The following is a 26,958-nucleotide window of genomic DNA, read 5'->3' on the forward strand; positions in this document are numbered from 1 at the left end:
AAAAGAATAAGGGGATACTAGGACCTTTTCAAAGTTCAAGTGTCTTTTTAAAAAAAATGTTATAGTTGAATGAAATAATGATGTATTTTCTCAAATTATTGTTATACCGATATATTATTGTGGTCATCATATCATAGGTTATATATGGGTAAAAATTCCAAACATTAATACTGGGCCCAAAACCACGAACTCTTTCCCCAATTAAAAGACCGACTTTTCAAGACGCATCTTGACCCGCTCCATATCACGTTAGGGTTTTGAGAATTAGAGCACATTCCTGAAATTGCACTACAGCTACAGGAGCTTTTCGTGCAGTTCAGATTTTGAGAACCAAAAATGGGGAAAGCAAAAAAGGCTCCCAAATTCGCAGTGATGAAGAAAATGGTTACTCACAAAGCAATCAAGGAGTGAGTTATTGTGTTGATTCCCTCTTTCGCCCATCTTTTCTCGTATTTTGTTTTTATTTTTTGATTTTTAATTGTGTTTTAATTCCAGGCATAAAGAGGCAGTTTTGAACCCTAATAAGAAAGATTTAACTAAAGAGAAGCTCCCAAGAAACGTGTAAGTTTGTATTTTAGCTTCAATATCTAATTTAAAGCAAAAGACGTTGTTGATTTTGAATATTGAGTTGCTGGGTTATATGTTTCAGGCCTTATGTTTCGTCTGCACTCTTCTTCAAGTACAACACAGCTTTGGGGCCGCCGTATCTTGTTTTAGTTGATACTAACTTTATTAATTTCTCCATTCAGAATAAAGTAAGTGGCTTCTTTTTAATTTTGTAAATTAAAAGAATTTATTAATGTTTCACAGGCTTGGTGTCGTCTCCGCTATACATTTATTCCACCCAGCATTAAGCCTTCAAGTTTGTATATCTTGTTTGTACCATAATATGTGTTAGGAAAAAACATAGGATTCTTAAAAAATCTCACATCAGAAAGGTTTGAGTTGTTGAGAATTTATGTGGATAAAGGGGCTGTGACATCCATTATGCTTTAAAATTCCGGGCTTGGCAGCTAGAAATCAACTGAGTATCATATAACTTTAGATATTTAACTATATAGGTGATAGAAGTTCTTGCTTAGCTTTATGGTGCCCGGAATGATTAAGAACAACACACATTTTCTTCTCTCAGATTCATTGTCTTTCCCTTCCTTTATTTTCCATCCAATAGGTAGATAGTAGTTGCCTTTCTACAAAAAAGTCTGAGGACAGTGATTGCTAGTGAATAATGTGGATTATATATTATTTTTGTTGGCTCTCTGTCTAATGATGTATTTTACCTTGATATATGGTTTATTTCTGATTTCTATGACTAAGTTGATCGAGCTTACCTCTTTTGTTTCAGTTGGATTTGGAGAAAGGGATGATGGATTGCTTGTATGCCAAATGTAAGTTCCCTCATCCCTAGGTGGTTTCTCACTTTCCCCATCCCCGCTTCTTTATCACAATATCTTCCCTTGGTCGAATACATTTGTGTTTAAAGTATGGAGGCACATAATAGTTGTGTCTCAAAACATTGTCAAAATGAAATGAGATAACTGTGTTTTTTTTGTTTTAATTTTAAAAATTCTTGATGCAAGTGATTGCTACTGTGATCTATCTGAATTCATCACTGAAAAATCCCAAAGAAGAACTGGATTTGTATTTACAGAAAAGTTACATATTCTCCTTCCACAGGTACTCCTTGCATTACAGACTGTGTCATGGCTGAGCTTGAGAAGCTGGGTCAGAAATACCGCGTTGCTCTTAGGTACTTGTTTCAAATTATCTTTTGATTCGGTCACTAGTCAAAATGTATTAAGCTAATTGCTGTTTAGTTTTGTCCCTTTTTTCTCACACCTGGGAAGGGTGGATGATTTGCTAGAGCAGCGGTTTTTGTAGAGAAACTTCCCCCGTATGTATATTTAGTGATTCAAGGGCATTGTTAATTAGTTTTTATGGTTATAATTTTGTTTAATTTAATATCAACATAATAAAACAAACTATATTGTGTACATCTAAGGCTTAATCATTTCTTAGTCCTTCCTCGAATGCAAAGGGCGAAGAAAAAATAGAAACATTTTGTCACAAAAAAGGGGAAAAAGAAATATGCAAGCATTAGTAGAAGCTTTATCCCTTCACATAGATGGTTACGAATTGACGAAATGACTAGTAGATAAGCAGGAATCACTTCTGACCCCCACATGATGGAAAAAGTAAAAGGCCCTTAGACCAAAATAGACAATTTGACCTGAAGGAGATATGAGTTGATATGTGCTCCAAGGATAAACGCAGAACAGAAAACCTTGTTGTGGGTGGCCTGTATAAACTGTAAATAACTTATAATTTCTGCAAGACTGTTCTGTTTCTCCGTGTGCTCTTTTTTTTTTTTTTTTGGAACCAACCATTTCATGAGTGCAAAGAATACTACCTCGCAGAATCTTTTTCAGATCAATAGCAGGGCAGCTAGTAGCATTGCCTTAAATTGTGTTTAATTGAGCAAATTATGTTACTAGTCATGCAGATGCTCTTTTCAGCTTCTAGTGATGATAAACTTTGTATAGTACTAATGGATTTAAGTTTCTGTAATCTTTTGGAAGTTCTATGCAAAGAATAAATCTGTTTCTTCATCGTTATTTCATTTAGATTATAATGTGAACTCCTCCCTTTCAACAACAGAGAAATTGGTGGCAAAAACATGTCTTTTAGTTTTTGTTCCCATGATAATGGATGTTCTTATTCCCTTAAATTTTTCTTTGTTGTAAATAGAATTGCAAAAGATCCCCGATTCGAAAGGCTTCCCTGTACTCACAAAGGGACATATGCCGATGATTGTATTGTTGAGAGAGTTACACAGGTAAGATCTTAATCCATTGTGCATAATGTTCTCTGAATTTGTTAGTTGTGTAAACCAATTTGTAATCCTACTGCATGTGTGGATGATTTTATTTCTCTACAGCACAAGTGCTATATTGTCGCAACATGTGATCGAGATTTGAAGCGTAGAATACGCAAGGTATGACAGATTAGCTTGTATCCCTTTTTTTTGTACTCCTTTTCCTCTCTTCTGCTGTTTAACTCTCGTATTTTGTTTCTTATGTATATATATATATATATAAAAAAACTGTCATCTAAATTTGAATGATCAGATCCCTGGTGTACCAATCATGTACATCACTCAACACAAGTACTCTATTGAAAGGTTGCCTGAAGCAACGATTGGTGGAGGTAAAGCCTACTCATTGCATATATTGTCTCTTTCTTACAGCTGCAAAAAATTTTACTCGGAATTTTTCAAAAATCTAAATCCCTAGCACTTGTTGGGGTTGAGGGGTTAGTTCCTCACCCCCACCTTGACGTAATAAAAAGGGAACACGCTTATCCTTTTCTAGTCAATTGTTTCTCGATTTCTCATCTAATCTCTTCTTTACTTGTATTTCTGCAGCTCCAAGATTTTGATGATATGGAAGCTAACAATGAATTCCCAAGCTCTGGATGGTGGTTCCAATTGCCAACATTTTGTCACTACAACAAGACTTCCATCTCTCTGCAGTGTTGGATGATAATTGCTGAAATATCATTGTCAATTTTGTACCTTAGGAATTTCTGTATCCCAAATCCCAAAGATATGAATCTTTTTCATTTTGCTGGTTTCTGATAGAAAAAAAATATCCGCATTTGGGATCTACTTGCGGTCCGTGTGTATATTGTTGTGCTGAAGCGCATACCTTGCTAGAACTATTATCAATGCTCTTATTAGCTGTAATTCCTCAGCCACAATGTCTCACCGCGAATGAATACACAATTTGAGTATTTATCCATTTCTGTGTTCAAATGTAGAATGTGATACTGGGGTTAAAATTTTAATTTGCGTTAACTTCATAGAGTATTTGAGTAGAGGGCTTTTGAGGAGTAAAAATGTCAGTTTCTCTGTTTTGAGAATCGATTTATGATAGTTAGGAAGTTCATACGTGATTTGTGTGAAGCTTTTGTGTATAGTCCCGACTACCTAAACTTTCCCTTTGTTGTTTAGAGTTCGATTTCTCATTTTGTAATCTTCTTTCCTTTTTTTTTTTTTTTAAAAAAGAATTAATTATATTTATGAATGAATTTAACTATGATATCATTATCTACTAGGCCTAAAAGATGCACATGAAACCTATAATAATGCATTGAATTTAGATTTGTCTCCTTTTTTTGCGCCGCATGTAAATAAGTATTTCACATAAATATTGAAATATCAACAACAAAAAACAGTACATCTATAGGCCATTATCTCAAAATATATATACATTGATATAGAGTACTAGGAATAAACTTTGATTATAATTATCCTAACACCATTATCATTTTCTAACTTTATCATCCTGGAGAAGTGATTCCCCCTCTCCCCTTGCTTGTTTGTTTTGTGTTGTTGGGGGTATTTAGATGAGGAGGAGGAGGAAGAGGGAAACTCAAATCCATGATGATGTTTGTAAGAAAAATTGATAATGGTGAGAGATAATAGGAACATAATAAGGCCTGTTGTCTTCAAAGTTGGCGTTGTTTTGGCTATATCTCTTGGTGGAATTATCTATACCATTTTCAGAACCAAAAGAATCAAACCCTCAAATTCCAATTCCAAATCCAATTCATCCCCACCACCATACGCAACAGGTTCATTTTTGTATTTTAATGCTTTTTTCTCCTAATATTTTGTTTGATTTTGATTTTGATTTTGTGAATTGAGTTTACAGGTGGTCAAAATTATGAGCTCACAAATATTGATGATCATGCCTCCCCTGCAACTCCGTCACCTTCCTCCCGGAAATCAGAGAAACACGTAAGATTATACATTTGTTCTTTGTTAACAAAATGTGTTGGGTAATATAGTTAGATTTGTGGGAAGTTGTACCAGGGCTAGCACTTATCTTGTCGAACCTGGCCAGTCAATCTCATGTCATTGCTATTTGGTGCTCGAACATCATGTATTTTTAGGTCATTAGTCAACAACCCCATGGACAGCGAGCGAGAAATAGGGATGACTTCACATTGTTTCAGGGAAATCCTCTCCCTCTACAGTTGGCATTGAACAATTTATGTTAGTAGTGACAACAAAAGAAGTTGCTTCATAGTGAATCTTTAAATTGTTCCTACAACATCTATTGGTTGTTGCGAGCTAATCTGTTTTTTCATTTCTCTTGCAGGAGGAACTTCACATCTCTAAACACATTATTGATAATTCCACAGGTGTTCCATCTAGTAGTGGTATATTCAATGCGGAGAGAGAGGGATTTTTCCTGCCAGAGTTCAATGAACTTGTAAAGGAACTTGCTTTATCTACCTCAAAGAGAGACATTGAAACAGTGATGCAGCATGAAGATTCACCCAGAGAATATAGAATTGTAGAAATTGTTAACCATGAGCAAGAGATTAAGAGCCTGAAAAACATTGTTAAAACTCTCGAAGAGAGGGAGAGGATTCTAGAAATACAATTGCTCGAGTACTATGGTCTCAAGGAGCAAGAAACTGCTATCATGGAACTTCAAAATCAACTAAAAATAAACAGTGTGGAGGCCAAGGTTTTTGGTCTCAAGATTGAGTCACTGACCGCGGATAAGATGAGGTTAGAGGCTAAAGTGTCTGATTATGGAAAAGTTGTTTGTGAGCTCGAAGCTGCAAAAGTCAAGATTAAGCAACTAAAAAAGAAAGTGAGATCAGAAGCTGATCATAGTAAAGAACATATTTTAGCCCTTCAAGAAAAAGTTATGAAGTTGCATGATCAGGAAAAGAAGACTGTTGAGGCTGAATCGGATGTCCAGTTAAAGCTCCGAAGACTCAAGGATTTAGAGAATCAGTCTGATGAGTTGAATAAATCTAACCAAAGTTTAAGAAAAGAAAATTCAGATCTTGCTCATAGATTAGAATCTGTTCAGATCATTGCTTCCTCTGTCTTGGAGAACGAAGAAGTAATTCTTCTGTTCATGTTACCTTTCATTAATCGCTTTGTTTAGTGTTGTGTACTTATTGAACATTTCTTGTTTCAGACAGAAGCACTGAAGGAGGAAACTCTACAGCTGAAAAAGCAAAATGAGGATTTAGCAAAGGATGTTGAGCGGCTTCAAGCAGATCGCTGCACTGATGCTGAGGAACTAGTCTATCTCCGATGGATAAATGCTTGCTTGCGGCATGAGCTGAGGAACTATCAGCCAGTCACAGGTAAGACAATTGCAAGAGATCTCAGCAAAACATTGAGCCCCAAGTCAGAGGAGAAAGCCAAGCAACTAATTCTTGAATATGCAAATAAAGAAGAAAGTCAAGGGGAAAGGGAGGTTAATGTTAGTGATCTTGATTCCGAATGGTCCTCCTCCCGAACATCCTTTCTTACAGACTCTGTTGAATTTGATGAAACTTCTACTGATAACTCATCACCCCGTAAGACTCAGTCTTCGAGCAAAAATAAAGTGTTTAGTAAGCTTATGAGACTCGTAAGAGGAAAAGGCTGCCCACTTAGTCGGAGTTCTTCTATGGATATGGTGCACACTCTAGAAGATAATGTAGCAGGACATTCTAGTTATTCTCCAGGGTACATCGATTCCGGAGCTAATGGTCTCAACATCAGGTCAAGAACGTCCTCGCAAGGTTCATCCAAACAATTTCTGGACCTACATTCTGTGTCTCAAGGTTCAAGGAGCGGCAAATTAGGAGAAAACAACAACTATCCGATGAATAGTAGGCAAAATAGTGATGGGGGTTCGTCGTCAGGTTCAAGAAGATTGGATTCACCTCAAGGAAACAGAAGTAAAGATGAGCCTGAGAAAGCAGAATTGCTGAAGTATGCAAAAGTTTTAAAAGGGTCCCGTTCTAAAATGGGATTTGGCAGGAGATCATCATCTACTAGTTCCTTCTAACATTTGTGCAAATAAAGTTTGCTCAAACAGTCACAGAGGCGGAATCATGGTTTAAAACTCACGACTTCTGAATTCTAATCATTTTATGTTACTGAGTTTGTACATATTCAATGAATTTTAAAGACAAATAACGAATCCACTTATGCCCATGGTTCAGAGCCAAAAAATATTACATAATCAAAAGATAATTATAGGTAATACTAATATGTAGGCAAAACATCAATGATATAAGCGATTTCTACATCACAACTACAAGCATCACAATGAATGTGGACATGTTCATCGTCACTGTCAAGCCAGCCATTCCTGCGAATGTTTTCTTCATGTTGAATAGTGCAACGAGCGGGTCTTTTTCCCAAAATTAAAGGATTCTTCACCCAAATAATTTTCAAGATCTCTACTAAACTTTTTCGACATTGCCTTGTTATTTTTCTAAGTGCCTCTGTTTCTTTCATGATGCCAATCAACTTTACCCCTTTTTGCTTATATTCACCCCCCCAAAAGACTCCTATTATGCCAATCACATACAATGCCCCAGAGTGGTCTCCGTTTGCTGCTTGTTTCAGAAATTCCATTGCAACTTCTGGCTTATCGTTTTTGAAAAAGTCCATCTGAAAATAAAAACACATTCTTTTTTCAAAAAAATTGAGTTGCAAGTATCTAGTAGGAACAAAGTAAAGAGTAAAGTTTAAAATTAATTATTACCACGCCTTTTCTGTATAATGCTTCTGTATTTCCACATTTTCTACATTGCTCCATGAAAGAAGTAACTCCATTTATCTTTTCTTGCGTTTGCTTTTTCCATGAAGGTTCAATCGGAAAGTCTACCAGCGTTACCTTCTGATATACATATCGTTTCTTTGCGACTTTATTAAAAATCTTGCAACTAAAATATCAATTGATTAAAAAAAAAAAATTCTAAATGCCAACCTGGTGAAGAGCGGGAAACAACACATAACAAAAATACATAATCCGTAGATTCTAGTGCAAATGTGTATGCAGAGGATGCAAAATAAAATATATATTGAAACATTAAGAAAATACTATAATGTAGTAAACAATTAATTAAAATATTGACAGAACAGTAATTGGGAGAACCAGTAGATCAGAAGAAAATTAACTAGGTTGTATTCCTACTTATAAATATATATATATACCTTAGTTTGACGTTGATTAAATCCTTAAAGGAAGAAGAAGCAACCTTTGCAACAATTTCAGTAAGTAACACTCTGGGAAGCAATAAAATGGAAGAACAAGAATTTTCTTCTATGACTTTGTTATTACTATTTCTTCTTCTTGTGGTCCTCTGCATATTTTTTCTTGAATGACCATTGATCAACATTATTTTTCTTGAAGAAATTTATTATTACATTACAAACAATGAATGCAATTGAGTTATGTGTTGGGTTTTAAAAAGTTTGAATAGAAAAATGAAGAGTTATGAATTTTTTGAAGAGTTATGACTTTTCCAAAGGGTTTTGTCTTTTTTGAAATGTTGTGACTCTACCGAAAGATTATGACTTTTATGATGAGTTTCAATTTTACTGAAGGGATCTGTCTTTTCTGAAGAATTGTGACTTTTCTAAAGAATAAAATATTTGATTGTTGCGAACTAATCTGTTTTTGTTTCTTTTGCAAGAGGACAGAGATGGATTTTTCCTGCCAGAGTATTATGGTCTCAAGGAGCAAGAAACTGCTACCATGGAACTTCAAAATCAACTAAAAAAACTAACAATGTGGAGGCCAAGATTTTTGTTCAATGTTCAATGAAAATTTGAAGGCAAATATCAGACTTGACAAATAACGAATCAACTTCATTGTTCAAAGTAAAAAAATATTACATAATCGAAAGATAATTACAGATAATTCTAATATGTAGGCAAAATGCTAATGATATAAGCAATTTCTTCATCACAACTACAAGCATGACAATGAAAATCGACTTGTTCATCATCACTGTCAAGAGGCCAGCCATTCCTGCGATGTTGAATAGTGCAACGAGTGGGTCTTTCTCCCAAAACTAAAGGATTCTTCACCCAAATATTTTTCAAGATCTCTTCTAAACTCTTTCGACATTCCCTTGTTACTTTTCTAAGTGTCTCTGTTTCTTTCATGTTACCAATCAACATTACCCCTTTTCGCTTGAATTCACCACCCAAGAAGACTCCAATTATGCCAATCACATACAATGCCCCAATGTGGCCTCCTTTTGCTGCTTGCTTCAGCAATTCCACTGCAAGTTCTGACCTATCGTTTTTGAAAAAGTCCATCTGAGAATAAAAACACATTTTAAATACAAATTAGTATCAATTAGGCACCTGAACACATACAAAAAAAATTCAAAATCTTGAGTTGTGAGTGTCTAGTAGGAAAAAAAAGGTAAGAGTATAAAGTTTAAAATTGATTATTACCACGCCTTTTCTATATAAGGCTTTTGTATTCCCGCATTCTCTGCATAGCTCCATAAAAGAAGTAACTTTATTTATCTTCTCTTCCTTGTCCTTTTGCCATGAAGGTTCTATCGGAAAGTCTACCAGTATTGCCTTCTGATACACGTATCGTTCATTTGAAATTTCATTAAGAACCTTGCAACTAAAATATCAATCAGTTAGGGAAAAAAAAATTGTTCCTTTAAAAAAATAAGATGTTTATAAATATATATATATATACCATACCTTAGTTTGACATTGATGAAATTGTTGAAGGAAAAAGAAGCAACCCTCGCAACAATATCAGTAAGTAACTCATTGGGAAGAGATTCAATTGAAGAAGAAACATTTTCTTTGATCAGTTTGTTATTATTACGTCTTCTTGCAATGCTCTTCATATTTTTTCTTGAATGACGACTGATCACCATTTTTCTTTGAACAATTAAACTTATGACAAATAATGAACGCAATTGTGTTATATATATTCGTTTTAACAGCTTAGTTTCTATTTCTTTCAGGTTTCCTTCTTTAAATCGGATTTGGTTGATTTTATTTTTTCTTCTTATTTCAGGTGAAAGTAGGAAAGTGTGTTGGCGTTACTAGGAAAACTTTCCTTTTCTTATATGTACGTTGTGAGAGGTTTGATTTTAGAATTTTTTTATATAACTTTACTATTTTATTTAAATTGTGTAACATTGGGCAGGGCAATGAGTAAAAAAAATTGGGATGGGTTTTTTATTTAGAATTTGGAAATTTTAAGTGGGTCTTTTTATTCCCTAGCTTCCGAGTGGGCAGTCCATCTAAATTAAGAGGAAATTATTGTCACAGTATAATTGTAGGGTTCAAATTAAACGTATAATGAAACAGAAGGTGTATTTAAATTATTTTTGATAAGATAAAGATATTTTGGACTATTCGGTATTCCTGTTGTCTTATTGACTATTGCGACACTTTACTAATAGCTACCTCATTAAATTTTCAGATAAACGCTACCTATATAGATAGAGGTTTGATTGTATAACCACATTCAATTTATTTTCTGACATTTTGATAAACATGGTTAAAAATATTCATCCGTTCACTTAAACTTTATACGATCTTAAGAAATAATAATTAATATGAATATTGTATATTAATATTCATATTAATTGATATATTGTTTTAAATCTTGAAAAATGATTCGAAGAATAAGTAATTAATGTTAGAGGGTAAAACATGATTTTTTTTTTCTTTTAATATGCTAAAAGTGATAATTACTCCTTATGTTCACTTTTATTAGTCCACTATTTCAAAAATAAATTTTTATTTTTACTTGTCAATTTTAACATATTAAGAAAAGACAAATTTTTTTCTTGCAAACCTTACGTATTTCACAAATCATTTTTCAAAACCTAATAAACATGTTATTAATTAATAAGAAAATCATTTTTCAGAACCTAATAAACATGTTATTTTAATTAATAATAGTAGTATGATAAAACAGTCATATCAATTCTCTTAACCGTGTGTCAAGTTCAAATGTTAACAAGTAAAAATGAAAGAAGAGAGTAATAAAAATAAAATGTATTTTTAATATAACCGATAAGTAAATTTGAAAGGAAGGAGGTGTCAATTTGCATTTAATAGACAACTGCGGGAGATGCATCACACAGGGAACATTCATTAATAACAGAAATAAGCAAGGACAACAACACAAGACATCATTTTCATCTTCATCTAAACAAATACTCCTGGGAAGCCCAAGGTGAGAAACAAAGCGAAAATTTAAATAGCTAATCGACTGAGTTACTAAAATTCACAAATTTTATTGTATTAGTTATCCAATTAAGTAGATGCCTTGCATAATAAGCGTATCAGCTAGGACTTGGTTAGCAGCTTGAGATAGATGAATTCCATCCCAAAACACATACTCTGTTGCATTGCTGCAAGTCCCTGCTAACTTTGGGTTGCAAAATAGTGATGTTGTCTCCACTTTACCTGTCCCACAGCACCCTCGATTCGCTACCACAAATCCTAATAATCACCAAATGATTATGTCAATAACAAAGTTGTACGCAGGATTTTGTATAAGCAGTGTGGAATAGTAGACTTTATATGGAAAATTACCGTGGTCTGACGGAGAATTGACGAGGTCATACATGGGCTGGAAAACGTCAAAGATAGCAATCTTAAGGCCAGGAAGTTGCTTTCGCAATTGTATTGCAGTTGAATTCATCTTTTTGTTGAATTGTTTGGCATCTCTATTGATTTTTGAGATACAACCACTTTTATGAAATCCGAACATTGTTTTAGCAGCTGGGAGACACCCCAATGGTGGCAATGAAGTAACCCCAATTCTTCTTGCTCCTTGTCCATACAATTCCTGAAATAACAGAGGTGGCAAAATCAATCCATCAAAGTTTAAATCGGTTGGATTATGATCTGTTTATTGATTTGATCCAACATGTTAAATTCGAATAACTGATCCATCAGGCAAAACGACAAAAACAAGTGTATATGTTGACGAATCAAAATGCAACATTTATCACAACCTACTAAATTAAATAACTAACAACGACAACAACAAACTCAGTGTAATTTCACAGGTGAAGTGGGTCTGGCAAGCCGGTAGAACGTATGCAGACCTTACCCTAGATTAAGAAGATATATAGAAAAAACTAGCATTCACTACTTTTTAAAAAAAAAGCAAAACAAAAAGAAGGGGAGGTTGTATCATTGCTAATTTATAACTAAATAGCTCATAACTAACAATTTACCTTGACAAAGCGAGTGAATATGCGGAGAAGATAAGAACTATACTGATGAGGAGTAGAAATTTTGTTAAGATAAGGATTGAAGTAGTAATTCTGTAAGAAATCAGCTGTTCCAGCACTTAATATGTAGAGTGCATCCTTTATGATGGATTCCGCTTTTTGACTGCCTGCAACTTTTGCTAGCTTGGTTTTGTACTCCTTGTAATATTGCATCTGTTTTGACAATGGAATTGCATGCTGCATCACCAAAAAAAAACCACTTATCCCCAAATTCAAAATTCGTTTTAGATGACTAAAGATGCATTACAACAAAAACGGTCTTTCACTATCTGCCTGTTTTAGTAAAGACATCGACTATATAATGATAAGAGTGCATTTGTAAAACTTACGTTGAGGATGGCTGTTTTATCATCATAGCCAGCAGCAGCAGAAGCGAAATTAGTACCAATAAGGAGATTTTTGCCCGATGCTTCAGGGCTCAAATATGCAGCCGGGTAAGTAGTGAAGCCAAGTGCATCAGCTACAACCACATATGTTAGCTTGATAGTAGTAACTAAAAACTAACAGGAGAGGCGAATCTAGAAATTGAATCTTTAAATATAAATACAGACTTTGAGCTGAAGTTAATGAGTTCCGGCTTAAAAAAAATTCTCTGTAAATAATATCTACCGCCTGAATGATTTTATACTGAAATAACAATATAGGTGAACAATAGTTGTGTTACAAAACAAAGTTGAATGATTTTCTAAAGTAAAAACTGTTAGTTGAGTGATCGTAACTCGTTAAAATAGTCAATACTAAACACTTTAGAGTAGGAATTAGCAAGTTAACTTACCAGTCATATCAGTGACTAATTTTCCATTGCAGAATCTACCAGTAGGTTGATGAGTTACAAAATCCCTTCCATAAGGAGGATAATTAGCCTTAAAAAGAGTAATAATGTAGTCATTATTTCCTACATCAGAAGCTGAATCCCCAAATGTTATGATTGCTGGAACAAGCGTTGTCGAATCTTGAGCACTATTCAAACGGATCGCAGAACCCAATAACGCCACCAACAACAATACCAATGCTGGTGTATTATAGTGGATGCCCATTTCCAAAGATGAATCGTACTATGTGTGTTAGCTAGACACTTGAAAACTATATAATGAGCAGTATGTTGTAAAGCCTGATCCCATCAATAATTAAAGGATGAATAGTTCTGCCTGCATTCAATACAAGGGACCTGAAACAGCTAGGGAGAACAGACTACACTGGCCTAGGTGCTCCTTTATTTCATCTTTATAATTCTATCAGCATTAATTAATTTTCTTCAAAACTTTGAAATTTGTTGCTTATCTACCTACTTTAGAGCTAAGGCTTTATTACGTTTTTGTTATAATCTGTTTGGAGAGTCATTATGATTAAGGTTAGGTATAGAATTCTTTTCTTCATGCAACTTCCTCGCACAAGGAGAAGATACGACAATTTTTTATTTTTTTTGTTAGTTGAATTATTGTATTTTGCTTATAGTATGAAAATTTATGTCATTTCAGCCTTTCTATGAATTGTTTAATCTATCTGAGGTTAGGTTCATCTCCCCTTCTACTTTTATAATTTTTTTGGATGTTATAGTCTTATGACATGGTAGGGGTTAAGGCTAACCTCTGCACACCATTAAAGTGATGACTTAAATATATATGTTTTTCTTTTCTCCTTTTAGTTATTGCAGATCCGTCTATACCTTGAGTAAGGAGTCGATTGGTTAGCAAGTGTTTTGAAAGGAAGGGCGCAAGGTGAGGCGTTTAGGTAGAACTTGTTAAAGAATGACAGAAGTCCCACATCGGTGGTTAATGAGATGGGTGGACTTCTTATAAGGCTTGGGCAATCCTCCTCCCTTTGAGCTAGCTTTTGGGGTGTGAGTTAGGCCTAAGACCTAATTTAACATGGTATCAGAGCAGGGCCCGTCTCACCCGATGTTGGGGCCCCCAAAATAAAAATTGCCCACGCACCAGATGCTAAGCACTGGGCGTGAGGTGGGGTGTTAAAGAATGACAAAAGTCCCACATCGGTGGTTAATGAGATGGGTGGATTCCTTATAAGACTTGGGCAATCCTCCTCCCTTTGAGCTAGCTTTTGGGGTGTGAGTTAGGCCTAAAACCTAATTTAACAGAACTAGGCCAGGCGTAAGTTTCATGAATCTACTACATTCTATGGATCTATATCTTTCATTTACATTTAGAATATTTTTGTTATGCCCCACTTGAGACTTTCCCCAAAAACGTCTTTAAAAATATTAATTAGCATAAAAAAGTGGAGCTCAGATTTATTTCCTCTTCATTATATTTCTTATTAATTTTCATTAATATTAAGGTCTAGGAATGTTGCTCCGCCACTAATCACCATGAGACGTGCAAATTTTGAGTACGGTCATTTTAATTAAAAAATAAAAATAGAAGGGACGTTAAGCTAGCCATTAGCCCATTACTGCCTTTTGTCGGTTAAAAAAAATAAATAGAAGGGACGTTAAGCTAGCCATTAGCCCATTACTGCCTTTTGTCGGTTGCAATAGTGTTATTAATTTATGAGAAAAATTATGCGTATAAGCAAATACTATATACTAGTTAATTAATTAATATAGCTATAATTTCCTTTAATTACAATTCGCAATCACTTTTAGCTATAATTATGCGGCTAAGTTTTTTAGTTTTATATAATTTGCACGTTTGTATAATTTAGAATTTATATAATATAATTTGTATAACATGGAATTTGTATAACTGTTTACCCTTCTGATGTTTGTAATGGTATAAATTCGTTATTTCGAGTTTATACAAAAATAACTGAATTATACACAAATGTACCCGCGAATTATACAAACGAGGCAACTTAAACTGTAGCTATAGTCCGTAAATATGCAAACTATAGCTATAGTGCATAATTAAATTTATTACTGTGGCTATTTGCGAAAGTTTCCTTTAATTTGTAGCTGTGCAACATAAGACTGATGTTTAACTAAAAAGTATTATATTTTGTTATTACTTGCGTCAAATAAGTTGTATTTTGAACTCTAGCATGCCATCATGGAGAATTTTTCAAGCAAATTGCCAAGAAGTGTCAGAAATAATTGAAGACTACAGCTTCGACACAATCATTGCGTCAAAGAAGCTAACAGGCCAGTAATCAATTTTACTATATCAAGTCATAGAATTGATGAAATCAGAGTTAGGCTCCAATATATTTTCTGATTTACCTAAACATATAAAGAGATTAGTAAATATGGATAAATGGAACTTTCCCTTGTTTAGAACAAAAACTCACACTCCCTGACCCTGAGCATAGTTTTGTCACCATTTTTTGGGTTTAGGACATAGATTAGTAGTCTTATCTCAAGAAATTTTTTTAAAAAACATATTACTACAATAAAATAGAAAGGGACACTACCCAATCTTTTTCCCAATACAAAGGAAAAGTGAGCTAAGAGGCAGCAAAGCAGCGAAAGTGCATCTGGAAATTTCCCAGGTTGCGTCGCACACCTATTTATTTTGGATTCTATTATTTTATATAATAATTTTCATATTCTTATAAATAATCTATACATACATTTGACTTATGGACAGCTAGAAGTATCACTGGGTTTTAGTTTACTATTTCTTTTTCATATTGTTTATTTTTATATTTCTTTGTATGAATTGTTATTTTTCTTTCACGTTTATATGAAACTATATACTTCATAGTTCAGGTGTTGGAACTGGCATGAAAGTTGACGTATGAAGATTGTTAATATTTTTTTATTTTTTATCATTGAGTTATTTATTTATTTATCTAAATTATTTGATGAAATAATTAAACTATATATGTTACTAAGTAATTGTATTTTTGCACTATTTAAGCATCCTCATTTGTAATAACATTAGTGAATTACAAATACTGTGGCAATTGTTGACACCCAATAACATAGTGGAGTTGGATTTTGATTTGAGCAAAAAAAATACACACAAATAGCTTGGCGAAAATAGCTAGAACACCTACTAAATACTTCAAGAAAACAGAGGAGAACTAGTTTCAGTTATCGCTGCTCGAGTCGGAATTTGTAGTGGTGGAAGCTCATTGCCTCTTGCTCGTTTAGTCTCATTACGCTGTACACAAGAAGGTAATGCCTCCTCCATTATAATATCTTCCTTGCCTCTTCTTCTGTTGAAAAGGTGATGAATTTTTTATGTCGGAAAGGCTTTATTATGTGGATGTTTGTTGTTAGTCATTTCTGGTCGGTTATTATTTTCGACATGATATCCGTTCTTATGTGATTTCATTATTTGGAGCGTGTCAAAATTTCTAGTATATCATATAGGTTGTTGTCTCTTGGTTATTCTGTTGAGTTCTCATTGGGTCTGTATCGATTTGGTTTATACATCATTTAAGTATCAAGTATATTGTGTCTAAATTTGTTATTATTTAGTGTTGCTACTCGTGTAAGTTGAAGTCTTGTAATCAACTACCATGGTTAATATATGATATACAACATGCTTAAAATCAGTTTTATATCCAATTTTTTTAATATTTGAAAAGAAATTCTCTTGCTCGTTCTCTGGTTTCTTTTGTTATCCGTTGCTTTTGGCTTTAGAATGTAGTTGAGAATACATTTGTCTTTTTTTTTTTTTTATTTTCCTAAAAACATGACTCGGTTTACTTTGGTGTTATTTAAATGTTTGTCTTGATAAATGTTGAAGCATGTTTATCCCCATCCCTATTCATGCCCAAAACTATGTGTTTGTTTTGTCACTTCACTAGTGTGATGTGTTAATTTGGTTCTTCATTTGGGTTGCTTAGCCTATTTAAGTACCACACGGTTCTTTCACTGTCTGTCGGTCATTTGTTAGGTAGTTTTTTTTTGGCTTCAGTCACCGTATAGAATACCCTGTTTTTAGTATGAAGTTAAATCTCTGTTCCATGTTTTGGCCGAAAGTTTTCTGATATTGATGTGTTACTGTCTCGTGTTTGATGAAATTCATTCCTTAAACGTTTGGAGCTAATTATTATTATTAAATTGCATGTTTAGGATTCCGCAAAGAATGATGCTAAGTTCTGGTAGGTGTGATTGATTTACTTTATATCCTTCAGTTGCCTAATGTGTTCACTTTCTCATCTCTTTGATGTAGCACTTATGCCTCTCCTTCAGAAAATTCACTTTGACCACCTTATTTAATTGAATATTAATTCTCAAGGTCACTGTGTTTGTTTTGAATAAATGCACGCGCATATTATTTTTCTCAAGGTGGAGACATCATTTGTCGTATAACTAGTGTGGGAATTGTTTTGATCTTATCTGTTCAAACTACTCGAGAATTGTGATTTAAATTCATTTTCTTTTATAGACATTTACTAATATTTTTCTCTTTCTTCCGCTTTTTACATGTAAATCTGCCTAAGTTTGCCACGGATTCACTCCCCCTTGCATTACGAGAGAGCCATAAAGACTCAAATTTCTTTATCGAGTCAATCGGCCATTGAAAATCGACGTGCAGGTTCCGGAGTTAAAATAAATAAATATTGAAGCAGATCGAGAAATTGAAAAATTGGGCTTAAAGAGGCCCACTCTTCTTTAAAAAATGGTCTTTGTTATTTTTGGGCCTAGTATAAGAAAGAAATTACTTATTTTCCCTACTCTTTCATTAATTACCAAAAAATCCTTTTTTTTAGTGTTTTTCGGATATATAATATAGCAGTGTGGATACTTAATATAGCAACGCGGATACTTTAATTAATAACGGACGGATACTTAAATTATTAAGTTGTTAGCAGCATGGATACTTAATTAACGGGCGGATGCATAATATAGCAGCGCATATACTTTAATTAATAACGGGCGGATACTTAAATTATTAAGTTGTTAGCAGCACGGATACTTAATTAACGGGCAGATGCATAATATAGCAGCGCGGATACTTTAATTAATAACGGGCGGATACTTAAACTAATAAAGTATCTGGTTAAGTTGAATTGGGGGAAAATAAGGGATTTTTGTATTTTAGTAAAAGAATAGGGAAATATTGAGAATAGGTAAAGAAATGTTGTGTATTTAAGTAATTTTTTCTTTTATTTATTATTATCTTGTTTGTATTTAGGACAGGTGGAAGACGGGCCTAAGGCCCAAAGAAATAAATTTTATGTTAGTTTAGGATAAGTGCAAATAACTCAAATGGGCCCAAATACTGATCCAGGCAGACAGAAACCAGATTTGGGCCCAACCCGATTTCCCTGTTTACTTTACTGTGTTTGTTTTGCTTGTTAGAATTTGTCGTTAATCTTAGGATCGAAAAATTCAAATCCCCGAAAGACGCTGTTGTGCCGTAATTTAACTAACCTTTAGAAAAATCACTTTTTGAAATGTTCTAAGTATAAAACAATTTGAGAAATACTTAGAAAGAGTCGCCACTTAATTTTTTAAAGAAATTAAGAAAACTTATAATTTTCAAAGATTTAAACAGAAAAAATCATTTGAAAATACCAAAGAGGGTTCGGGGTTCAATTTACACTTCGAGAAGGGTTTAAGCATTCGAAGTGTCCGCTAACATGCGGTTGACCTGTGACTTGACTAAAATATTTGACTGTTTTTGAAAAAAAAGTGTTTTAACATAAGAAGAATAACTTACAATATTCGATTAACTTGAGAAAATAATTAAAAGAACAATTTTTTAATTTTTAAGAAAATTGGAACTTAATTGTGACAACTTGGTTAATTAAGACTTTAACAAAATTAGAGTAATTAAGATTTAATTGAATCATTTTAGAAAATAATAATTTGAACTTAAACCATTTTAAATTGGTTAGAGAGTAAATTGAGTTAACTTATTATTATTATTATTTTCTGACAAAAGACTAAGGAAAGGAAAACTCTTTAATTATTTTTAAGTTTATTCAAGAGAATTGTCTAACTTAAAAAAAAATAAAAATTTAAAAATGCATAAAATATGTTTTAAGTGAAGAAGTACCGAAGAACATTTTTCCTTTTTGAACAAAAGGTTCAACTTACTTCAAGTGAGAAAATTTGACCAACTACTTGCTTGATTAATAAATCGACACAAAAGAAAGAAATTTATTGAAAATGAATCAACACAAAGAAAATAACTCCTCTTTTGGGAAATCTAATTAAGTTAATTAAAATAAATTAAGGTTAGAGATAAATGAAGTTAGTCGGACATAATCAAAATAATTAGGAGAGTAAAAGAGAATGAAATTGGGCCCCTTTTTGGGCCAATTTCGCTACAAGTTTTTGGGTTTTAACCAATCCCGTTTTTGGTATACGGCTGATGTATATCAGTGTATATCAGCGTGTATTTTAGCCGATTTTTGTATCTTAGGTTGTATACCGAATGTATGCAACCCGCTTCAACTTCAAACACCTGTATTTCGATTTTTTGGACCTGTATATCAATATTCTCCAAGTATACAGCTGGTATACCAATGTATACATGCTGTATCTCAGCTTGCTTTCAGCTTTCCAGAACCTGTTAATCCAATTTCAGGCCCTATTTGATGCTTTCCACATGTACACCTGCTCTCGATGGCCTGGCCGACTCGAATGACAAAGAAAAGAGCTTTTATGGCTCAACTCAAAAATGCAAAGAAGAGAAGTCCATCATAGACTCGGGAGGGGTTCATACAACAAGCGAAAAGAGACAACATTAGCATTCGAAATGGTGCAACAGGTACAAAAAGAAATAACCGAACACATCAACACACAAAGAAAGGAGAGCAAATGGGCAGAAATATAAGCCATGAGAGATTATAGCTTGCGCGAGATAAAATCACTACACAAAAATCCAAGACAATCCAAATATACATCACCAAAGGTATGCTTGACAAGGATAATAATTCTATACATGTTAATGGAAATGCTTGAGTCGCATAAAAAATGAATTAAGAATGGACATGCGATGACTCTAATCCATACTTGAAACAATAACTTCTAAAGCCAACATAATTACAGAGAAGAGGAGAGCAAACCAGTGACTTGACTATATGCTTCACCAAGAAAGAAACAACCTATAACATGCTCCTAAAATAAAACCCAACTTATCGATTTAGATAAGAATTAGCGAACTTAAACCTCGTTAAAGATCCAACTCAAATGACTACATTCTAATCCAAAAAGACTCATCTCGCACTTGTATTAAATCAGACCGTCAACTAGTTCATTATCTTCACGGAATGGAGAGGCTTCACCTTCAAACCTTTCTATTGACTAGTTCAAATAATCATGCTACATCTAAACATGAAAAGCAGATTAGCTTTCAAAAGTAGGAATAATACACGAGAAGTATTTGAATGCATATTTTAATACCTATATTGAGCAGGGGATATATAGGGAGAAAGAATTCCAAGTACTGGAGACCAAATGAGCATGAAGAGAACTCACACTAAGCAAATAAATAAATAAAAAGACAACGAGTAAGATTATCGAGCGATATACGAATCGATTTTAGATGAGTATAACGATTTACAGTCAAAGAATTATATACACCAAAACTTACAGTTTAAATTTAAGTCAACTAAAACAACGCTATAAGAAATCTCAAATTAAGACATTAAGAACTCGAAGGACAGAAACATATTACGACGAATAACGCCAAGTCAAAATAGCAAAGGCGAAAAGAGTATTGTAAAGGGAAGAGCTTTTACCTCTTCCGGGGCAGCGAGACTAGGACAAACGAGTTGAGAGCAGCGACTCTTCTATCACGAAATCTCAATATGAACAGCAAGCCAAGAGAATCGGAACTTAGAATCGAAGGACTAAATGCGAAATTCTAAAGTGTAAAATGCTTATTTGCTGAAAAATTTAAACTTCGAAAAAAAAAGAACTCCCCCCCTCAATAGTGATCAAAAGAGATTAATATATAGATGGAAATTAGGGGGAAATCGGGTGAAAATCTCAATTTTTTGAATTCCTTCTGCCCCTTTTCCAGACAACAGTGGAAGGGGATAGGGAAAAAGCTGAATTCCACCAAAAGGGGAAAAGGGGACGTTGGGGTTGCTAGGGTATGGGTTTTGCAGGGTAGTTGGACGAAATTTCGGGTTTGCAGCGCGATCTCCGCTGGGATTTCGTCTGGCGTCGGTCGTGTTCTTCGCTGGAGGAAGACGCTGGTACAGAGGTGGGGTATTGTTGGTATGTTATTGTTGTATTGCTGCTGATGTATGTTGGTGGTCTAGTGGATTCAATTTGAGAAAGGGGAGAAGTGGGCTGAAAAAATGAAAAGAAAAAGGCCCAAAAATAGGTATTACAAAGAGTTAGAATAAATTGATTATGTGTGGCTAAAATTGTAATTATATAATAGCCCAAATAAATTTCAATTGTAACAAAATCGAACTCAATCGATCAATTTGGTCAAAACTTAAACAAGACGAATTAATATTAATTAATTAACGAGCTTCTTATTTTTTAATGACATAAAATAATTAATTCGATTGCAAAAATGATTAATTTAATCACAACTAATTAATTTGAAATTATAACTATAACTTAAACTAAAGTAAATTAATAAGATATTTAACTAGACATAAAATCTTTTGCGATGATTTTCAAATATTTATAAAATATACTAATTATACACATACATACATACATACATACATACATATATATATATATATATATATATATATATATATATATATATATATATATATTGACAAAATTTACATAAAGAAACTTGAAAAATATTTTGAATTTATAACAAAAACTAATTAACTCAAAATTAACCATCACTTTAAAATACACTAAAGAATATAAAATCTTATATATATATATATATATATATATATATATATATTGACAAAATTTACATAAAAGAAACTCGAAAGATATTTTGAATTTATAACAAAAACTAATTAACTCAAAATTAGCCATCACTTTAAAATACACTAAAGAATATAAAATCTTTTTTTTTTTTTTTTTTTGAGATGATTTTCGGATATTTATAGGATACACTTATTTCATACATAATTACATAAAACATATATATTATTTAAAAAAGTGACAAAACTATTTAAACTAGCTTGCAAACTATATTTATTTTATTTATTTATTTATTTATTTTATAAAACTAATTATTTTCAATCGTTTGAAATTAAAGAAGCTCGATGATTAACTTAAATTGCGGAGGTCCAAAATTGGGTGTCAACAGACGCTTATTTCGTTTTAACAATTTAACTAAATCGATCATCTTTTCGAAGACTTAGAATAAATTTTGAGAAGTATCTCACTTAGATCGTAGGTCAATATTTCCCTTTTCCCCTTTTATAACCATCTTAACTATAAAATAGTTCAATCGTTCTATTCAAATTAAGTTAAAATATTTTTAGCCAAAAATTTAATTGTCGAATAACCACATTAGTGGATATTCTAGGTGCTTTTAAAACCTTCCTAAATGTTAATAAGAACCTCGAGCCCCTTTACAAGTTTTTACTAGATTCTTGTTTTAGTCTTGTGGAAATGAATAGTTTTCTTGATTTAAAAAAAAAATTAAGTTGTGACTCTAAAATCAGTCTAAATTATATTTTAAAATAAAACAACGATCACAAAATACCTAGTTCCCTCTAGCTTTTATTTTCTTCATGCTTGTTAGTTAGTAATCAATAAAGGTTTATTACCTCATTAGGATTGGTAAGATAAGGCCTAGCCCCTTGCCTGTACTTATCCTATTGATATTTTTTTTATTTCTAATAAAAGACCGCTAGACACTCTGTCTACCGATAAATTTGCCCAAAATTTTTTTTGTATTTGCAACAGAGTTTGCCTTCGAAGAAATGGGTCTGATCCTCAAATCAAATGGGTCAGCGAATTTGAGTTTAAAAAGTGGTGGATTTAATTTTTAAGTGAAGTACTTATACATATGGCCAATCATGATAAGTGCTATTTTAAATTACAAAAAAGACATCAGATTTGGGTATTAATTTGAATGATATTTTTAAGCGAAAAATAAAGATTGAGATTATTTTTTTTATTAAAAAGCAGATGAAAATTTTGTGAGCCATTTTTTATACGTTAGGATGAGAATAAATGTTTACAGCACCAAAATGCAGATTCGGCTTGAAAAATAAAAAGAGACTTTTCAATGTAAATCTTCCGTGAGTACATTATTTTCCAAGACAACACGTGCTTCATTCATTAATAACAGTAAAAATAACTAATAGGAGTACAAGATATCATTTTCATCTTCATGCATCTCAATAAAAGGAAACAATAATTTTTAAAAGTAAAAGAAAATCACGACGTAACTTTAAAAGGTCTTATAGAATAAAAAAAAACAGTAAAATTCACATATTTTTATTGGATTAATTATCCAATTAAGTTGATGCCTTGAACAATGAGGGAATCAGCTAGAACTTGGTTAGCTGCTTGAGATGGATGTACACTATCCCAAAACACATATTGTGTTGCATTGCTACAAGTTCCTGGTGATTTTGGGTTGCACAATAATGATGTTGTCTCCACTGTTCCTGTTCCACAACACCCTCTGTTTGCTTCCGCGAATCCTAATAATCAACGAAAAGTATGTCAGTAGTTTTTTTTTATAAGCAATAGACTTTATATGGAAAATTACCGTGGTCTGATGGAGATTTGACGAGGTCATATAGGGGTTGGAAAATGTCAAAGATAGCAATCTTAAGTTCAGGAAGTTGCTTTTGTAACTGTGCTGCAGCTGAATTCATTTTCTTGTTGAATTGTTGGGCATCTGAATTGATCCTTGAAACACATCCACTTTCATGAAATCCAAATAATGTTCTAGCAGCTGGGAGACAGCCCAATGGCGGCAGTGAAGTTACCCCAATTCTTCTTGCTCCTTGGCCATACAAATCCTGTTTTACAAAATTTTGTAATTCAAAATCAACCATTTTTTTTTTCTTTTGGTATTTCGCAGAACTAATTCAAGTTTGATTGAAGACGCGTATTGTTGAATTCTACAACTAAAATAGTATCATCAAACGAATTATTTATTACCTTGACGGAGCTAGTGAATATGCCGACAAGATAAGAACCATACTGATCAGGAGTGTAGAGTTTGTTAAGATACGGATTGAGGTAGTAATTCTGTAAGAAATCACTGCTTCCTGCACTTATTATGTAGAGTGCATCCTTTAGGATGGATGCCGCTTTTTGGCTGCCTGCAACTTTTGCTAGCTTGGATTGATACTCCTTGTAGTATTGCATCTGTGTTGAAAATGGAATTGCATGCTGCATCACCAAATTTTTTTAGTTAGCCCCAATTCAGCTAATTTTGATCAAAACTCAGCACTACAACAAAAATGGTCTTTAGCGACAATTATAAATCAAAAATTCATTATTTGCTCTCTATCATATTTGTTCACCAAAAATTACTATAATTACAGTTAAAAAGAAACAGAGTGGTTGTAAAACTTACGTTGAGGATGGCGGTTTTATCATCAAATCCAGCAGCAGCAGAAGCGAAATTAGTACCAATAAGGAGATTCTTGCCTGATGCTTCAGGGCTCAAATATGCAGCCGGGTAAGTAGTGAACCCAAGTGTATCAGCTACAACAGTAAAAAAAAAAAAAAACACAAAACACAACGGTTAGCTTGATATATACCTAAGTAAAAGTTATGTGACAGGGTGCTGTAAATTCAAAGACGAAGCTAGAATTTTTAGAATATGGGTTCTAAATCATAATTTATTTTTATTTACTGGGTTCTTTTAGACTATTCATAACATAAATATAGAGTTTGAACTGAATTTACTGAGTTCTGTCAAATCCGTATTTATTGTTGTGGCTCCAGGTCTGGCTGTAAAATGTAATTGCTGAACCACTATTTCTTAATCAAATATTTTGAATTCAAACTCTAATAATACGAGTCTTCTTCGATGGAGAAGACTAATTTCTCTATACATAGTATGAACTAGTCGAGTCAGTAAATTTCAAACTTCAAAGCAAATAACTTACCAGTTATATCAGTAGCTAATTTTCCATTGCAGAATCTACCGGTGGGTTGACGAGTGACAAAATCCCTTCCATAAGGAGGATAATTAGCCTTAAAAAGAGTATGAATGTAGTCATTATTTCCTACATCCACAGCGGAATCACCAAATGTAATGATTGCCGGAACAAGTGCTGTTGAATCTTGAGCATTATTCAGACGGATGTCAATAAATCCCAATAAAGCCACAAAGAAAAATGCCAATATTTGCTGTCTGTGGATACCCATATTTCCAAAACTTTGTACTATCTAGTGTTTACTTACTGACTTTCCTCAACGAAAACTTTATAGTGAGCCAAATGTAAGTCAGAACCGACTAAGGATGCATAGTTGTGCATTCAAAGAAGGGAGATGAAGGTTGAGCTATAGCCATTAATGCCGCTTTGGAGGTAGTTAAGCGCCATTAATTCACAAGTTGCTAAAATCAATGTAAATATTGTCAGTACGAAATATCTTAATTTTACCTTTTCATAAACATTATGGTTATTTATATCAATTAATATCATCATTAACAAATCGTCTCGTAGTTAATAAATTGACTCGTGGAATCCATGCTGAAACTCGCTAAAATCAAAGTTAGATACAAGATGATTTGCTAAGGACCTAAAATCGTATAACCCAGTTAGAATTTTGAATTCTAAAAAAATTAACTTACTAAGTTCTGAATAAATTGTGTATATACATTAAGCATAGCTTTTAACATAAATATAAAGTTTGAGCAGAAACTACTAAGCAGACACATATATAGTCATTCATGTATTCCATACTTTTGTCATGCCACCTACAAGGAGTAAAATTAAGATATTTTGTAAACCGAAACGGTAAATTTAGACATTATCCCTGAAAACAAAAAGGAAAGATTATTCATTAAACAGAGCTTTCATTGCCAGTATTGACAATAGGGAGGTTTGTTTGTCAACCTCACAAACAGAGCAAAATTGGTAAGGTGCAATAATTATAGAGATAGAGAGTAAGTATGTTGTCAATTCTAACACGAAGCTAATAATAATGAAAAAAAGAAAGTAGTTGAGTATTGCATTGGGCTGCGGCCACGAGTACAGGGGGCATGCATGTGATAGAGTTAATTCCCTCTTTCATAATTCACTGCCTGCCTCCCTTACAAATGATGAGGCATTATTATACAATAAGAGCTGAATTCACATCTGGATACAAATTTGTGTTACATAGGATCAATAAAAGTATACTATACATTGCCTATTTTTTTATTTCTTCTTTTTGTCGGTGTATTTTGTTATCACTTGAAAAACTATTACTTTCATTCTCCCACGGCACGTTCGTTGGTTGTGGATGAGTGACTTGGATGGTCCTCATCTTATTTTGGGTTTGAGTTAGATTCAAGGTCTATTTCTTTATCACATCAGAGACACGATTATATATATATATATAAATTTAATGCTTATTAAATCCATCTTATATTATCCATGCTTCGGAATGTTTTGTTAAGGGCAAGGAGTGTTGATTCTCCCACATTAGTTGTGAAAGGTGTCTTGGTTCAGAGGTGAACCGAAGATAGGGAGGCACTACTAAGAGTGACTCAAGGGTAAGGCTAGAAGTGGCACAAGGGTAATGTTAGCATTTTTCGGAGCATATTTTAAAATAACATTATTCATATCCGGAAGCATTTTTTCAAGCCAATCCAAAAAACCTAAAAAAGGATCTTTATTTTTTGAAGACTCACTTTCATCATGACCTTGAAAGACAATCCAAATTCCAAGAGGAACCTTGCCACATAGTAGAAGCCTCTAAACGAATTCAATGCTCACTTCTTGTTTTCTCAGATTGCTTGTTAAAGGCAACTTGAATGGATTGAGATTGATTCTCAAAATCTTGCATCTTGTTGAAACACCTATTCTGGACACTATTTACTTCACCAACATGTAAATTGAATCGTTCCAAACTATGATTTCAAG

General features: G+C 33.3%; 6 protein-coding genes across 6 annotated transcripts; 2 read left to right on the plus strand and 4 right to left on the minus strand.

Annotated features, from left to right (window-relative positions):
* The first annotated feature begins 250 nt into the window (after positions 1–250).
* On the plus strand, positions 251–3,803 carry LOC125820655 (uncharacterized). Its single transcript, XM_049500070.1, has 9 exons — positions 251–407; positions 496–561; positions 650–755; positions 1,346–1,388; positions 1,678–1,750; positions 2,749–2,836; positions 2,939–2,995; positions 3,129–3,207; positions 3,425–3,803. Exons 1-9 carry the CDS (start codon positions 337–339, stop codon positions 3,436–3,438), a joined length of 597 nt encoding a protein of 198 aa, XP_049356027.1. The 5' UTR covers positions 251–336; the 3' UTR covers positions 3,439–3,803.
* Positions 3,804–4,386: 583 nt separating this feature from the next.
* Positions 4,387–6,922, plus strand: LOC125820785 (protein CHUP1, chloroplastic). Its single transcript, XM_049500219.1, has 4 exons — positions 4,387–4,635; positions 4,716–4,801; positions 5,166–5,927; positions 6,006–6,922. The coding sequence occupies exons 1-4, from the start codon at positions 4,470–4,472 to the stop codon at positions 6,867–6,869; spliced, it is 1,878 nt and encodes a 625-aa protein (XP_049356176.1). The 5' UTR covers positions 4,387–4,469; the 3' UTR covers positions 6,870–6,922.
* A 147-nt stretch (positions 6,923–7,069) lies between these two features.
* Positions 7,070–8,211, minus strand: LOC125820794 (putative F-box protein At1g67623). Its single transcript, XM_049500231.1, has 3 exons — positions 8,027–8,211; positions 7,575–7,755; positions 7,070–7,480 (listed from the first exon to the last, which is right to left on the minus strand). The coding sequence occupies exons 1-3, from the start codon at positions 8,209–8,211 to the stop codon at positions 7,070–7,072; spliced, it is 777 nt and encodes a 258-aa protein (XP_049356188.1).
* Positions 8,212–8,737: 526 nt separating this feature from the next.
* LOC125820793 (putative F-box protein At1g67623) lies at positions 8,738–9,726 on the minus strand. Its single transcript, XM_049500230.1, has 3 exons — positions 9,545–9,726; positions 9,281–9,461; positions 8,738–9,139 (listed from the first exon to the last, which is right to left on the minus strand). The coding sequence occupies exons 1-3, from the start codon at positions 9,724–9,726 to the stop codon at positions 8,738–8,740; spliced, it is 765 nt and encodes a 254-aa protein (XP_049356187.1).
* Positions 9,727–10,910: 1,184 nt separating this feature from the next.
* Positions 10,911–13,419, minus strand: LOC125820687 (GDSL esterase/lipase APG-like). Its single transcript, XM_049500108.1, has 5 exons — positions 12,887–13,419; positions 12,441–12,571; positions 12,055–12,288; positions 11,405–11,660; positions 10,911–11,311 (listed from the first exon to the last, which is right to left on the minus strand). The coding sequence occupies exons 1-5, from the start codon at positions 13,146–13,148 to the stop codon at positions 11,115–11,117; spliced, it is 1,080 nt and encodes a 359-aa protein (XP_049356065.1). The 5' UTR covers positions 13,149–13,419; the 3' UTR covers positions 10,911–11,114.
* Positions 13,420–23,119: 9,700 nt separating this feature from the next.
* LOC125820715 (GDSL esterase/lipase APG-like) lies at positions 23,120–25,427 on the minus strand. The gene is made up of 5 exons (XM_049500138.1): positions 24,994–25,427; positions 24,456–24,586; positions 24,035–24,268; positions 23,637–23,892; positions 23,120–23,568 (listed from the first exon to the last, which is right to left on the minus strand). Exons 1-5 carry the CDS (start codon positions 25,253–25,255, stop codon positions 23,372–23,374), a joined length of 1,080 nt encoding a protein of 359 aa, XP_049356095.1. The 5' UTR covers positions 25,256–25,427; the 3' UTR covers positions 23,120–23,371.
* Between the last annotated feature and the right edge of the window lie 1,531 nt (positions 25,428–26,958).

The sequence above is a fragment of the Solanum verrucosum genome, unplaced genomic scaffold, assembly GCF_900185275.1.
Source record: "Solanum verrucosum unplaced genomic scaffold, falcon-dt-bn FXZP01000117.1, whole genome shotgun sequence".
Classification (NCBI taxonomy): Eukaryota; Viridiplantae; Streptophyta; class Magnoliopsida; order Solanales; family Solanaceae; genus Solanum; species Solanum verrucosum.

Coding starts and splice junctions, on each gene's coding strand:
- LOC125820794 (XM_049500231.1), bottom strand. CDS start 8,211: ATGTTGATCAATGGTCATTCAAGAAAAAATATGCAGAGGACCACAAGA. Junction 7,756..8,026: donor TTAATCAACGTCAAACTAAG/GTATATATATAT, acceptor TTGATATTTTAG/TTGCAAGATTTTTAATAAAG. Junction 7,481..7,574: donor CATTATACAGAAAAGGCGTG/GTAATAATTAAT, acceptor TTTTATTTTCAG/ATGGACTTTTTCAAAAACGA.
- LOC125820785 (XM_049500219.1), top strand. CDS start 4,470: ATGGTGAGAGATAATAGGAACATAATAAGGCCTGTTGTCTTCAAAGTT. Junction 4,636..4,715: donor CCCACCACCATACGCAACAG/GTTCATTTTTGT, acceptor TTGAGTTTACAG/GTGGTCAAAATTATGAGCTC. Junction 5,928..6,005: donor CTGTCTTGGAGAACGAAGAA/GTAATTCTTCTG, acceptor TTCTTGTTTCAG/ACAGAAGCACTGAAGGAGGA.
- LOC125820687 (XM_049500108.1), bottom strand. CDS start 13,148: ATGGGCATCCACTATAATACACCAGCATTGGTATTGTTGTTGGTGGCG. Junction 12,572..12,886: donor ATTAGTCACTGATATGACTG/GTAAGTTAACTT, acceptor ATGTGGTTGTAG/CTGATGCACTTGGCTTCACT. Junction 11,661..12,054: donor TATTCACTCGCTTTGTCAAG/GTAAATTGTTAG, acceptor CTGTTATTTCAG/GAATTGTATGGACAAGGAGC.
- LOC125820655 (XM_049500070.1), top strand. CDS start 337: ATGGGGAAAGCAAAAAAGGCTCCCAAATTCGCAGTGATGAAGAAAATG. Junction 562..649: donor GAGAAGCTCCCAAGAAACGT/GTAAGTTTGTAT, acceptor TATATGTTTCAG/GCCTTATGTTTCGTCTGCAC. Junction 756..1,345: donor ATTTCTCCATTCAGAATAAA/GTAAGTGGCTTC, acceptor CTTTTGTTTCAG/TTGGATTTGGAGAAAGGGAT.
- LOC125820715 (XM_049500138.1), bottom strand. CDS start 25,255: ATGGGTATCCACAGACAGCAAATATTGGCATTTTTCTTTGTGGCTTTA. Junction 24,269..24,455: donor ATAAAACCGCCATCCTCAAC/GTAAGTTTTACA, acceptor TTGGTGATGCAG/CATGCAATTCCATTTTCAAC. Junction 23,569..23,636: donor CAAATCTCCATCAGACCACG/GTAATTTTCCAT, acceptor GTTGATTATTAG/GATTCGCGGAAGCAAACAGA.
- LOC125820793 (XM_049500230.1), bottom strand. CDS start 9,726: ATGGTGATCAGTCGTCATTCAAGAAAAAATATGAAGAGCATTGCAAGA. Junction 9,462..9,544: donor TTCATCAATGTCAAACTAAG/GTATGGTATATA, acceptor TTGATATTTTAG/TTGCAAGGTTCTTAATGAAA. Junction 9,140..9,280: donor CCTTATATAGAAAAGGCGTG/GTAATAATCAAT, acceptor TTTTATTCTCAG/ATGGACTTTTTCAAAAACGA.